General features: G+C 36.4%; 1 protein-coding gene and 1 long non-coding RNA gene across 2 annotated transcripts in view; one reads left to right on the top strand and one right to left on the bottom strand.

Moving 5' to 3' along the window:
* Positions 1-3,012, top strand: part of LAMA2 (laminin subunit alpha 2) — a 613,526-nt gene extending 610,514 nt beyond the window's left edge. The window contains exon 65 of the mRNA XM_032407892.1: positions 2,624-3,012. Within this exon, the coding sequence (XP_032263783.1) occupies positions 2,624-2,781 (158 nt within the window). The 3' untranslated portion in view covers positions 2,782-3,012. The remainder of the gene's footprint in view (positions 1-2,623) is intronic.
* Positions 1-12,981, bottom strand: part of LOC116634505 — a 40,335-nt gene that overhangs the window by 9,883 nt on the left and 17,471 nt on the right. Inside the window, exon 2 of the long non-coding RNA XR_004299984.1 lies at positions 2,464-2,515. This is a non-coding gene — a long non-coding RNA (uncharacterized LOC116634505). The remainder of the gene's footprint in view (positions 1-2,463; positions 2,516-12,981) is intronic.

Raw genomic sequence — 12,981 nt, 5'->3', positions numbered from 1 at the left:
ATGAGGCCAGGATTACCAAAACCAGAATAAGACTCTACCAAAAAAGAGAACGGCAGGCCAATATCTCTGATGAGAAGAGTTGTAAAAATCCTCAACAAAATACTAGGAAACTGAATCCAACAATACATTTTAAAAAATCACCACTATCAAGTAGGGTTTATTCCTGGGATGCAAGGTTGATGTAATAACCACAAGTCAATCAGTATAATACATCAACAAGAGAAGGGATAAAAACTGCAGAATCATTTCAATAGGTGCAGAAAAAGCATTTGACACAGTACAACATCCATTCGTGATAAAAAGCCTCAACAAAGTAGGTTTAGAGGGAACATACCTCAACATAATAAAGGCCATATATGAAAAACCCACAGCTAACATCATACTCAATGGTGAAAAACTGAGAGCTTTCCACCAAGGTCAAAAACAAGACAAGTATGTCCACTCTCATCACTTTTATTCAACATGGTACTAGAAGTCCTAGCCATAGCAATCAGGTAAGATAAAAGGAATGAAAGCAATCCAAATTGGTAAGGAAGAAGTAAAATTTCACTATCTGCAGATGACATGATACCTATATATAGAAAACTCTAAACTCCACCAAAAAACTACTAGAATGGATAAGGAATTCAGTAAGGTCACTATACAAAATCAATGTACAAAATCCGTTGCATTTCTATACACTAATAATGAAGTGGCCAAAAGAGAAAGTGAGAAAACAACCCCATTTATAATTGCACAAAAAAATAAAATACGTAGGAATAAATTGAACCAAGGAGGCGAAAGACCCATATTCTGAAAACTACAGAACATTAATGAAAGAAATTGAAAACGACACAAACAAATGTAAAGACATTCCATGCTCATGGATTGGAAGAACAAATATTGTTAAAATGTCCATACTACCCAAAGCAATCTTCAGTTTAATTCAATCCCTATCAAAATGCCAACTGCATTTTTCACAGAACTCAAATAATCCTAAAATTTATATGAAACCACTAAAGATTCCAAATAGCCAAAGCAATCTTGAAAAAGAAACACAAAGCTGGAGGTATCACAATTTCAGATTTCAAGTTATATTACAAAGTTGTAGTCATCAAAACAATATGCTACTGGCACAAAAATAGACCTACTGATCAATGGAACAGAATAGAAAGCCTAGAAATAAACCCACCTTTTTATGGTCAATTAATATTTAACAAAGGAGGCCAGAATATGTAATGGGGAAAAGACAGTCTCTTCAACAAATGGTGTTGGGAAAACTGGCCAGCTACATGCAAAAGAATGAAACTGGACCACTTTCTTTCACCATACACAAACACAAACACACACACACACACGCACACACACACAAAACCCTCAAAATGGATTAAGGACCTAAATGTAACACTTGAAACTATAAAATCCTAAAAAACATCACAGTCAGTAATTTCTCTGACATCAGCCATAACAACATTTTTCTAGATCTGTCTCCGGAGGCAAGGGAAACAATAGCAAAAATATTGGCACTACATCAAAATAAAAAGCTCTGCACAGCAAAAGAAACAACCAACAAAACTAAAAGACAACCTACTGAATGGGAGAAGATATTTACAAATGGCATATCCAATAGAGAGTATATAAAATATAAAGAACTGATAGAACTCAACACCCAAAAAACAAATAATCCAATAAAAAATGGGCTGAAGACATGAACACACATTTCTTCAAAGAAGACATCCAGATGGCCAACAGACACATGAAAAGATGCTCAATATCACTTCTCACTGGGGAAATGCAAATCAAAACCACAATGAGATACTAGCTCACGCTGTCAGAATGGCTAAAATCTAAAAACACAAGAAACAACAAGTGTTGGTGAAGATGTGGAGTAAAAGGGACCCTTGTGCCTGTTGGTGGGACTGCAAACTGGTGGTGGCTGCTGTGAAAGACAGTATGGAGATTCTTCAAAAAATTAAAAATAGAACTACCCAACCATCCAATAATCACACTACTGGTATATACCCAAAGGATATGAAAACACTAATTTGAAAAAATATATGCACCCCTATGTTTATTGCAGCATTATTTACAGTAGCCAAACTATGGAAGCAGCCCAAGTGTCCATTGATAGATGAATGGATTAAGATGGTGTGTGTGTGTGGGGGTGTATGTACACACATATACACACAATGGAATATTACTCGGCCATTAAAAAAGAATGAAATCCTGCCATTTGCAGGAACATGGCTAGATCTAGATAGTATAATGCTAAACGAAATAAGCCAGTCAGAGAATAACAACCATATGATTCCATTCAAATATGAAATTTAAGAAACAAAACAAATGTACAAAGGAGGGAAAAAAGACAAAATCAAAAAACAAAAATGCAGATTCTTAACTATAGAGAACAAACAGATGGTTATCAGAGAGGAGGTGGGCGGGGGCATGGGTGAAATGGATGAACAGGATTCAGTGTACACTTACCTTGATGAGCACTGAGTTATATATGGGATTCTTGAATCCCTAGGTTGTACACCTGAAAATAATATAACACTGTGTGTTTACACTAGAATTACAATTTTAAAAATACCTTTAACATAGAAGCTGCATTTTAAAACTGAGCCCTTTTTGCTTTGTTTTTCAGATGGCCTCAACCAGTTTGGTCTGACAACCAACATCAGGTTTCAGGGTTGCATCCGATCTCTGAGGCTCACCAAAGGCACGAGCAAGCCACTGGAGGTCCATTTTGCCAAGGCCCTGGAGCTATGGGGCGTTCAGCCTGTATCCTGCCCAGTCAACTGATACAAATAAGTTTAACTCCAAGAAAGGTCCTTCAAGTATATCAAGTAAAACAAATATATCTTACCTATATATGTTACTAAAACTAATTTGTGCATGTATATTGAATTCTTTCTGTACTCAGATGGTGCTAATTCAGATCCCAGACTGAATTTAAATTCAAGTTTTCTCAAGTCCATAAATATTAAACCAATTATTTCATTCTAAATAATTGCTTGTTTTGTGTGATTTTAAAGATGAAAGACAGCTGACATAAATTAATGAATTTGCAATATGGCTTGGAGTCATCTCAAGAAGAGCTTAGATGTTATTTGTGAAGGTAACTTTTTTGTTTGTTTTTACTAACTCCTATTAATACTTTTATCATCCTTTTCCACGTTATGTCAGCCTTGGCTTTCTGTTCAGGCCACTGAAAACAACAGTGGATTTGGCATGTTTGGGAGGAAATCAGCTCCTTTACTCTCTCTGTTTGAGAAGGCATTAGCAAATCATTTCCCTGATGCAAGTTCATTATTAGGGAGTTTAACTAGCCATATGAGTGAATACTTTTTCATGCTGAGCATATATTTAGAGAGTATAGATCAGATTCAGGCCAGAGAGCTTAATTACTTGATTTTCTTGTTTGATAATGATTTATAGGCTTTGGGGAGACATCAGAACCAAGTTCCAGAATAACAATTCAGCACACATTTGCTACTACAGTGTTGACACTCTGGGCTCCTTCAGTTTGCAGTGACTATCACAATATACATAATCAGAGGAATAATGCTGAAATACATTTTTACTTACCAGGAAACAATAAACCAAAAATGTAATAGAAGTACATCGCTGAGTCTTTTTGAGTTGTAATTTGACCTAACAAATTCATTTCCTTAAAAATGTCTTTGTTTTGTTCTTTTATCCACTATTTAAATCATCTTCAAAAGGGTCTGTGAGAAGACTAGTCTAGATTTTATTCATCAACTTAAGAAGGAAGTGTTTCATTTGCCATCTTCAGTAGAAATAGTTGTAGTCTAATAATGCCAAACATTTAAAAGAACAGATCACATGGTAGTTTTAGCAAAAGAAGAATAATCCTTTCTGACAGTGCTATCTACAAGGGAGAAGAAGGTGCTGTTTCTAACAAAGGAGATGGCTAACACACTCTTAGCATTTCATCATTGGCCAGTTGCTTGTTACCATTTGCTTACACAGCTTCATTCTAGAGCGAGTGATTCTCAGCAATGGTTCCATTTTGGAATTACCTGGGAAGCTTGATTTGGTCTAGGATGTAGCCTGATGGGCGCCTGGGTGGTTCAGATGGTTAAGCATCTGCCTTCGGCTCAGGTCATGATCTCAGGGTCCTAGGATGTAGCCTGAGCATGAGGATTTTTTAAAAATCTTCCCAGGCAATACTAAAGTGCCATCAGGAATGAAAACCACTATTTTAAAGAGGAAAATTATCCACTATGCCACCAGTTGTAGAGTCATCTGAGAATGTATTGTTGACTTTGTCTTGGCCACTTCTTCACACACAAAAATAATATTGAATCAAGTTAATGCCTTTTGAGCCATCTTTAAGCAATAAAACTCTTTGAAAACCAATGTGTTTTAAGAAAGTGAAGATGTTACTTCTGCACTGAACACTGACAAGATTTGGGCTTATCTGGAAAATAAATGGATAAACAGAAGTAAAGATGCTAAGTTCCTAAATTAAAAGTTAATGCCTTTCTTTCCTGGAGCCTGAACAGAAAAAATATAACAAATTTGAAAGTAGAGGTACCTAATTAACACTCCTATCAGAGTCAAGCCCTGTTGAAGTCAATTTGTATATGAGTACCTTAGAATGGTAGAGTCGGAGGGGCGCCGGGCTGGCGCAGTTGGTTGGGTAACCGACTCTTGGTTTCAGCTCGGATAGTGGTCTCAGGATCTTGGGATTGGGCCCTATGTCAGGCTCTGCACTCAGCATGGAGTCTGCTGGGGTTTCTCTCTCCCTCTTTCTCTCCCCTACCCCCTGCACACTCCTATGCACTCGCTTTCTCTTTCTTTAATAAAAAAAAAAAAAAGTGGTGGAGTTGGAAGGGTGCTTTGAAATCAATAAATACAATGATTCTCAACTCTTGCTAGACACTGAAATTGCCTTGAGTACATAAGAAAAGAATCATATCTGGATATCACCCCAGACCTTAAATAATCTCTGGATAAGGCCCTGGTATTGGCATTTTCTAAACATCTCCAGCTGATTCTAATGTGTGACTAAGGCTGAGAACTCAGGTTTCTACTGCCTCCATATTTTATGGGGAGGAACTTGGGGAAACCCAGGGAGAGCTGATTGTGTGCTCAAAGTCCCACATTAGTTAAGTATTCCAAAGCAGTCCTAAGAAAGCTAATCTGGACCCAAGCAGAATTCACTAAAACAGGTATTGGCTAAATTTGTTCCATACAAAATCCACATTCCAAAATGGATCATGAATTTGTATGGACAAAGCTTGTCCAAATTCGAAGATGAGAAATAAGGAAATTTTAGGAACAGGAAAAGTTTCTCTAGCATATTTTACATAAATTTTCTACCTCAATAATCAGATTCTTAGCCCAAAACAAAACATTTCTTTCACCCAACATTATCCCTTCAATAATTTCCTCACCTCTCCCACCCACAGCAATCATGAAGAAAGCAGAATACTTTTCATTTATTTTTCAAACACCCACTCTTACCAGGTTGCCAGCCTTCTTCTTTAAGAAGGTGCTTTGCACTTCAGAAGAAAAACATTTAGGAGGGGAGTTTTATTGAAGTTACCATGGTGAACACAGCTGACAAAGGAAAATAAGGAACTGAGCAGATTTCAGCCCCAAAGCACTAGAACACTGCCAGACACTTAAAGCTTCAATTAGTGGTTTTAAAAAATCATAACTATTTTCTCCTTCTTTGATTTAGCCTATTATCTCTAACTACAGAACTCTTCTAGATTTTCTGCTTAACAACAGAGGAAATGACTACTTTATGAATTGAAAATCTCAATTTTATGTTAATTATTTGCTGAAATATTTGGGAATAAAACTGGTATCTACAATGATTATGGAAACAAAACAATAGTTTTCACAAGTGCAGAGTGTAATCTTTCACTAACCACTTGCAAAAGATATGACTTCTTCTTGATGCAACTTTATCTCTGTTTTTCAATGTCTAAATTTAATCTCTGTTGAATCGAGAGAGAGATACAAATCTATGTACTGTACTCATTTGCTTGACTGAGATTAGTACATACTTCAGACCCAATGGGTACCTGAAGAGAAGGAATGCTTCAGGCTGGGCCTGGAATTCTCTTATTTTGGAATCTTGATAATGCAGGTTAGTGTTTGGCATTTGTGCCGGATACCTGAGTATGAAATTTGTGCCCATTGTCAAAGGGAGAGTGTTATGACGGGAACTGTGCTCCCCCTTCTCCAAACTCATTTGTTGACGTTCTAGCCCACAGTACCTGAAAATGTGACTGTATTTGCAGGTGGGGCTTTAAAGGGGTAATTAAGGTAAAATGAAGTCACGTGGGTGGGCCCTAATCCAGCATGACAGATGTCCTTATAAGAAGAGAACAGACATAGGGAAAAGACCGTGTGAAGACAGAGAGAGAGAAGATGGCCATCTCAGCCCAGAAGAGATGCCTCTAGAAGAAACCAACCCTGCCAACATCTTGAACTCAGATATCTAGCCTCCAGAATTGTAAGAAAATAAATTTCCATTGTTGAAACTACCCATTTTGTGGTACTTTATTATGGCAATCCCAGCAAACTAATGCAGAGCTTTTCTGCATAAATACATACATACATACATACATATATACATATATACATACATACATACAGCATCAGCATATTTCAGCTTCCCTCAGAATGACATGTACATCAGAGAAACCAGTTATTTTGAACAGTGACCATTATCACTTACATAAATGAATAGAAAAAAAATTGAGACTAAAAAAAAAAGAATATTCACAACATACTTAAATAGAGGAAGTTGTTTTTATATGTGCCTGGGGATATTAGGAATAGCTACACAGTAATTATAAATCAAAGAAATAATGTTCTTCTCAATAACACCACTTACTGAACTTTTCATCAGAATGGGTTCTCTGGAGAGCTTTTCTGGTTTGTATATTCAGGTTTAGAGAACTACTAATTTACCCTTGGACAAATCAAATCCCTGTTTTATTCAGGAAAGTTGTCCCTCTGGAGCTCAGCCCACTGCAGGGACATAGCTAATAATATAAAAGGTGGTAGCAGTGGAGGTGGTGAGAAGTAATTAGATTCTGATATATTTTGAAGACGGATTAGTGTTTCCTGAAGGATTGCCTATGGTGCATGAGAAAATAAGGTACTGATAACTTCTGATCATCTGAAAGAACAGAGTGGCCATTATTCAGAGATGGGGGTTGTAGTTGAAGTGGGCTTTTTACAGAAAGGAAAACCAGCTGATAGGTTTTAGATATATTATTTTTAAACTATCCACTAGGTATCTAAGGACACTGTACCATAAGCAGTTAGATAATGAGTCTGGAGTTCAGAAAACAGGTCTGAGCTGTAGATATAAATGATGATGAATACTGATGTTATTTATAGCCACATGACTGAAGGAGATCACCAAGGGAGTGAGTGTAGAGAGAGGACTATGGACACACTGAAATTAAGAGTATTAAGAGTATGGGTATCATAAAAATTACTCAGAACTTAAAAATAGGAAAAAGAAAGTACTGTTCTTTCAGTGCAGTACTGGGCTTGACTCTCTATTGACTGGACTATTTTACAACTCTGTAGGGTCAAAGGTATATTGTAGGTTTTTGTCTCATAGAAATGTAAATAAATTGGTTGAAGGTAACAATTTTTTTCTAACTGAGTAATCTTATCCTAATATCCCTTTATGTGTATGCATGTATATAGATTCTCAAATGCTCTTTAGGCCAGTTCATCGTCTTATTTCTTCCCTCATTAATTGAGTTAAATAAAATCTTTGACATGTGTTCACATTATGTTTGCCTGAGAGTCATAAATATTTAACCTTTTAAAAACTGTACTTTAGCAGGGCAGAAGGGGAGGAGAAGGAACCAGCTGAATCTGTCCAGCTTAAATCAAAACCAAAAATCAAGTCACACAATTTGTTCATTTATGAGTGAATTTTCTCAATTTTCCCTAACCCTCTGTTTCCATTGCTACCTTTCTTGTGAAGTAAATATTACTTTAGAAACCTAAAATAATGTTAAGAGAGAAAAAAAGCTTAAGAATTACAGGGGCACCTGCGTGGCACAGTTGGTTAAGCATCTGCCTTCGGCTCAGATCCCACGGTTCAGGGATCGAGCCCCACATCGGGCTCCATGCTGAGCGGGGAACCTGCTTCTGCTTCTCCCTCCGCTGTTCCCCTTGCTTGTGCTCTCTGGTTCTATCTCTCTATATATTTATTTAAATAAATAAGTAAAATCTTAAAAAAAAAAAAAAAAAAAGAAGAAGAAGAAGAAAAAAATTAACAGCTTTTTATCTCACTTTTTATTGATAATTTCTCTCTCCTGCTAGTTCAGCCTCTACTTTTACACACACACACACACACATCCAGTCTTAGCTATTTAGTAATGTTGGAGCTAGGAGCAGATTATCTGTGGCCAGATACACTATTGACTTTAAAATTCCTTTACACAAGTCCTTTTGACACTCAAACTCTTGTATATAACACCTAATCATAAAATCATGCACAGAATCTTTTAATCATTTTGTCACTTTTGAAAACACTTAAATTAGATCAGTACATTAAAATCATTTTATATAATTTATTATATAATATTTTCTAATAAAGCCTATTATCTTACCTATAATAGAAATCAAATTGACTGTTAAAAATAACAAAGGAAATATCTGAATAGACTGACCAAATTTGGAGAGTATGTTTTGGATTAGATGACTTAAAATGAAAGCTATGCACCAACCACAGAATTCATCAGAGGTACCCTAATGGGCACTTCACGGAAATGGGCAATCAACCCTAAAACTAAAATACCAGGGCCTGGGTGCCTCAGTTGGTTGAACACCTGACTCTAGATTTAAGCTCAGGTCATGATCTCAGGGTCCTGGGATGGAGCCCGGTATTGGGTTCCTTGCTCAGCCGGGCATCTGCTTGAAATTCTCTCCCTCTCCCTCTCCCTCTGCCCCTCCCCCATCCACATGCTCTTTCTCTCAAATAAATAAATCTTTTTCTTAATTTTATTTATTTATTTGATAGAGAGTGACAGCACAAGCAGGGGGAGCAGGAGAGGGAGAAGCAGAATCTGTACTGAGCAGGGAGCCCGATGTGGGGCTCAATCCCAGGACCCTGGGATCATGACCTGAGCCGAAGGCAGACGCTTAACCAACTGAACCACCCAGGTGCCCCTCAAATAAATAAATCTTTTTTAAAAAACTGAAATATCAACATTAAAGACTGCTGACTGCAGATGGAGAAAGATATGCCATACATACTAAGACATGATGAACAGGAAAAACACGTAATATCAAGTATGAGCCCCAAATCAAAACTCACTGAACAGATGCTACAAATTTTAGGTGACAATGTTTCATTGAGATGTTTTTTGCATTGGAAACTCTACAGAGTATGTTCCAGGATTAAACCTGTCAGGATTTATTTAATTAAATAAATGATGGTTCATGAGTCTTCTAAGAGGTATCGAATAAAGCCAGCCAACCTCTTTCTATATAAACAGATGGAGATGGAAGAAGAGAGGGAGAGAAAAAGAAAAAGACTGAGACTTTTCTCATTTTAAAGGCAATGCCCACTTTAAATATATAGTAAAAGTTGGAGCACCTGGGTGGGTCAGTCGTTAAGCGTCTGCCTTTGGCTCAGGTCATGATCCCAGGGTCCTGGGATTGAGCCTCGCATTGGGCTCCCTGCTCCGCGGGAAGCCTGCTTCTCCCTCTCCCACTCCCCCTGCTTGTGTTCCCTCTCTTGCTGTGTCTCTCTCTGTCAAATAAATAAATAAAATCTTTTTTTAAAAAAACTAAATAAATATATAGTAAAAGTAAATTTATTGATAAATTCCTTTTGTTTGATCTTAATATACAGAATTCATATATTTTGATTAAAATTTTAGCAATGTGTTGTGGCATCAAAAATGGATCAAAACTATATAATCTAATGTTTGCAATTTTTATATTTTTGTACTATAAAACATCAATTGGTTGATTTTAACATTTTTCCTTTTTTATTTCTCAATTACAATTAAAAGAAGAATTTTTCCACTACTACATGCAGGCACTTCTCAAAAATGACATATTGTTACTGCGAATAATTTAGTGCCAGTAAATAAAAATTAATTGGATATAATTTAACAATTTATTTTCTCTTATAAATTGGCTTCTAATGTATTAGAGATAATTAGGATACATCATACATAATTTTTTATCAGATGACATAAATTAGGAATCTGATGAGGAAAATTTGCAGAAATTAACTTCATTATAGTCACAACATCAAGGTGCCCAGCATCTCTCTATTGGGTAGTAAACCTACTGAATAACTGAAAACTTGAAGTAGGGATCATCAGAAACAATAATGTGGGGAAAAAAGAAAGGGGACTAATAAGGAATTTTTTCAGAGAGATTAAATTAACACATTTATAAAAAATTTATGTAATAATCCAACTAATATTGGTTTAAACAAATGTAATGTATATAATTAAACTGAATTCCTAAACCATGCTAGAATATTATATTTAAATGCATAGGTTAAAATAGCTTCCCAAATGTGATTGTTCTGACTCTACCAGGTACCAGTGGGTTCAAGTGTGTCCAGAAGCTCATCTCTGAAAATGTATAGTAATAATAAAGAAGAGTCATGGAAGAACAAAGTTCTTGAAGGAATAACTGGACAGAAATGCAACAGGAACTGAAGATATCAGGATCCAGATATTAAAATCAAAGGAGTCTCTTTAAATTAAAACATTGCCAAAATCCCTTTTCCTTAGAAGACTATGAAGAGTAGACCCCCTATAAAAAGAAAAATGAATAAAAAGACAAAGAACTATTTGTTTAAATCAACCTTTCAATTAAGAATAAATTATTTCCATGCTCATGGATTGGAAGAAGTAATATCATTAAAATGTCTATTCGACCCAAAGCAACCTACAGATTTAAAGCAATCCCTATGAAGTTACCAACAGCATTTTTCACAGAAATAGAACAAACAGTCCTAAAATTTACTGTATGGAACCCCAAAAAACCCAAATAGCCAAAGTTATCTTGAGAAAGAACAAAGCTGGAGATTCTCAGATTTCAAGATATACGACAAAGCTGTAGTAATCAAAGCAGTGTGGTACCAGCACAAAACCAGACACATAGATCAATGGAGTAGAATAGAAAACCCAGAAATAAACCCACTCTTATATGGTCAATTAATCCATGACAAAGGAGGCAAGAATATACAATGGGGAAAAGACAATCTCTTAATAAATGGTGCTGGGAAAACTGGACAGCTACATGCAAAAGAATGAAACTGGACCACTTAGACCATACACAAAAATAAAACTCAAAATTGAATAAAGACCTAAGGGTGAGACCTGAAACCATAAAACTCCTAGAAGAAAACATAGGCAGTAATTCCTTTGACATCAGCAACATTTTTCTAGTTATGTTTCCTCAGGCAAGGGAAACAAAAGAAAAACACTACTGGGACTACACCAAAATAAAAAGCTTTTGCACAGTGAAGGAAAACATCAAGAAAAAAAAGGCAACCTACTGAATCAGAGAAAATATTTGCAAATGATATACACAATAAAGGGTTATTATGCAAAATATATCAAGAACTTCTACAACTCGACACCAAATAGAAACCCAAATAACCCAATTAAAAAATGGGAAGAGGACCTGAATAGACACTCTTCCAAAAGAGACATACAGACGGCCAACAGACAAATGGAAAGATTCTCAACATCACTAATCACAAGGGAAATGCAAATCAAAATCACAATGAGATATCACCTTATACCCATCAGAATGGCTATAATCAAAAAGGCAAGAAATAACAAGTATTGGAGAGAATGTGAAGAAAAAAGGAACCCTTGTACACTGTTGGTGGGAACAGCCACTCTGGAAAACAGTATGGAGGTCCCTCAAGAAATTAAAAATAGAACTATCATATGATCCAGTAATTCCACTACTGGGTATTTACCCGAAGAAAAAGAAAGCACTAATTAGAAAAGATATATGCACTTCTATGTTTACTGCAGCATTATTTATAATAGCCAAAATATGGAAACAGCCCAAGTGGCCATCGATAGAGAAATTGATAAAGAAGGTGTGGTGTATATATATACAATGGGATACTACTCAGCCATTAAAAAGAATGAATCTATATGAGTTCACTTATATGTGGAACCTAAAAAACAAAACAAATGAATAAACAAATAAACAAAAAGCAAAAACAGATCCATAAATACAGAGAACAAACTAATGGTTGTCGGGGGCTGGGGGGGGAGGGCAGTGAAGGGGAGTGGGAGATACAGGTTTCCAGTTATGGAATGACTAAGTCACAGGGATAAAAGTCACAGCATAGAGAATATATTCAATAGTATTGTAAGAGCATTGTACGGTGACAGATGGTAGCTATAACTGAGGTGAGCATAACACATAGAGCTGTCCAATCACTACATTGTACACCTGAAACTAATGTAACATTATGTGTTAACTATACTTTTATAAAAAAGAAATGTTAGGGGCACCTGGGTGGCTCAGTCAGTTAAGCATCTGCCTTCGGCTCAGGTCATGATCCCAGGGTCCTGGGATCGAGCCCCGCATCGGGCTCCCTGCTCAGTGAGGAGTCTATTTCTCCCTCTCCCTCTGCTGCTCCCCCTGCTTATACTCTGTCTCTCTGTCAAATAAATAAAAATATTTTAAAAACTTTTTTAAATAAAATAAGAAAGATTTTTAAAAAGAATAAATTATATCTTAGCATCCATTTCACACATTGAGACAAACTAATGAAAGTTTATGCAACAGGGCGCCTGGGTGGCTCAGTTGGTTAAGCGACTGCCTTCGGCTCAGGTCATGATCCTGGAGTCCCAGGATCGAGTCCCGCATCGGGCTCCCTGCTGTCAGCAGGGAGTCTGCTTCTCCCTCTGACCCTCCCCCCTCATGCTCTCTCTCTCTATCTCATTCTCTCTCTCAAATAAATAAATAAAATCTTAAAAAAAAAAA

Source organism: Phoca vitulina, unplaced genomic scaffold, assembly GCF_004348235.1.
Source record: "Phoca vitulina isolate PV1807 unplaced genomic scaffold, GSC_HSeal_1.0 scaffold9, whole genome shotgun sequence".
Taxonomy (NCBI): Eukaryota; Metazoa; Chordata; class Mammalia; order Carnivora; family Phocidae; genus Phoca; species Phoca vitulina.
This window is presented reverse-complemented; position numbering and strand designations above follow the sequence as displayed.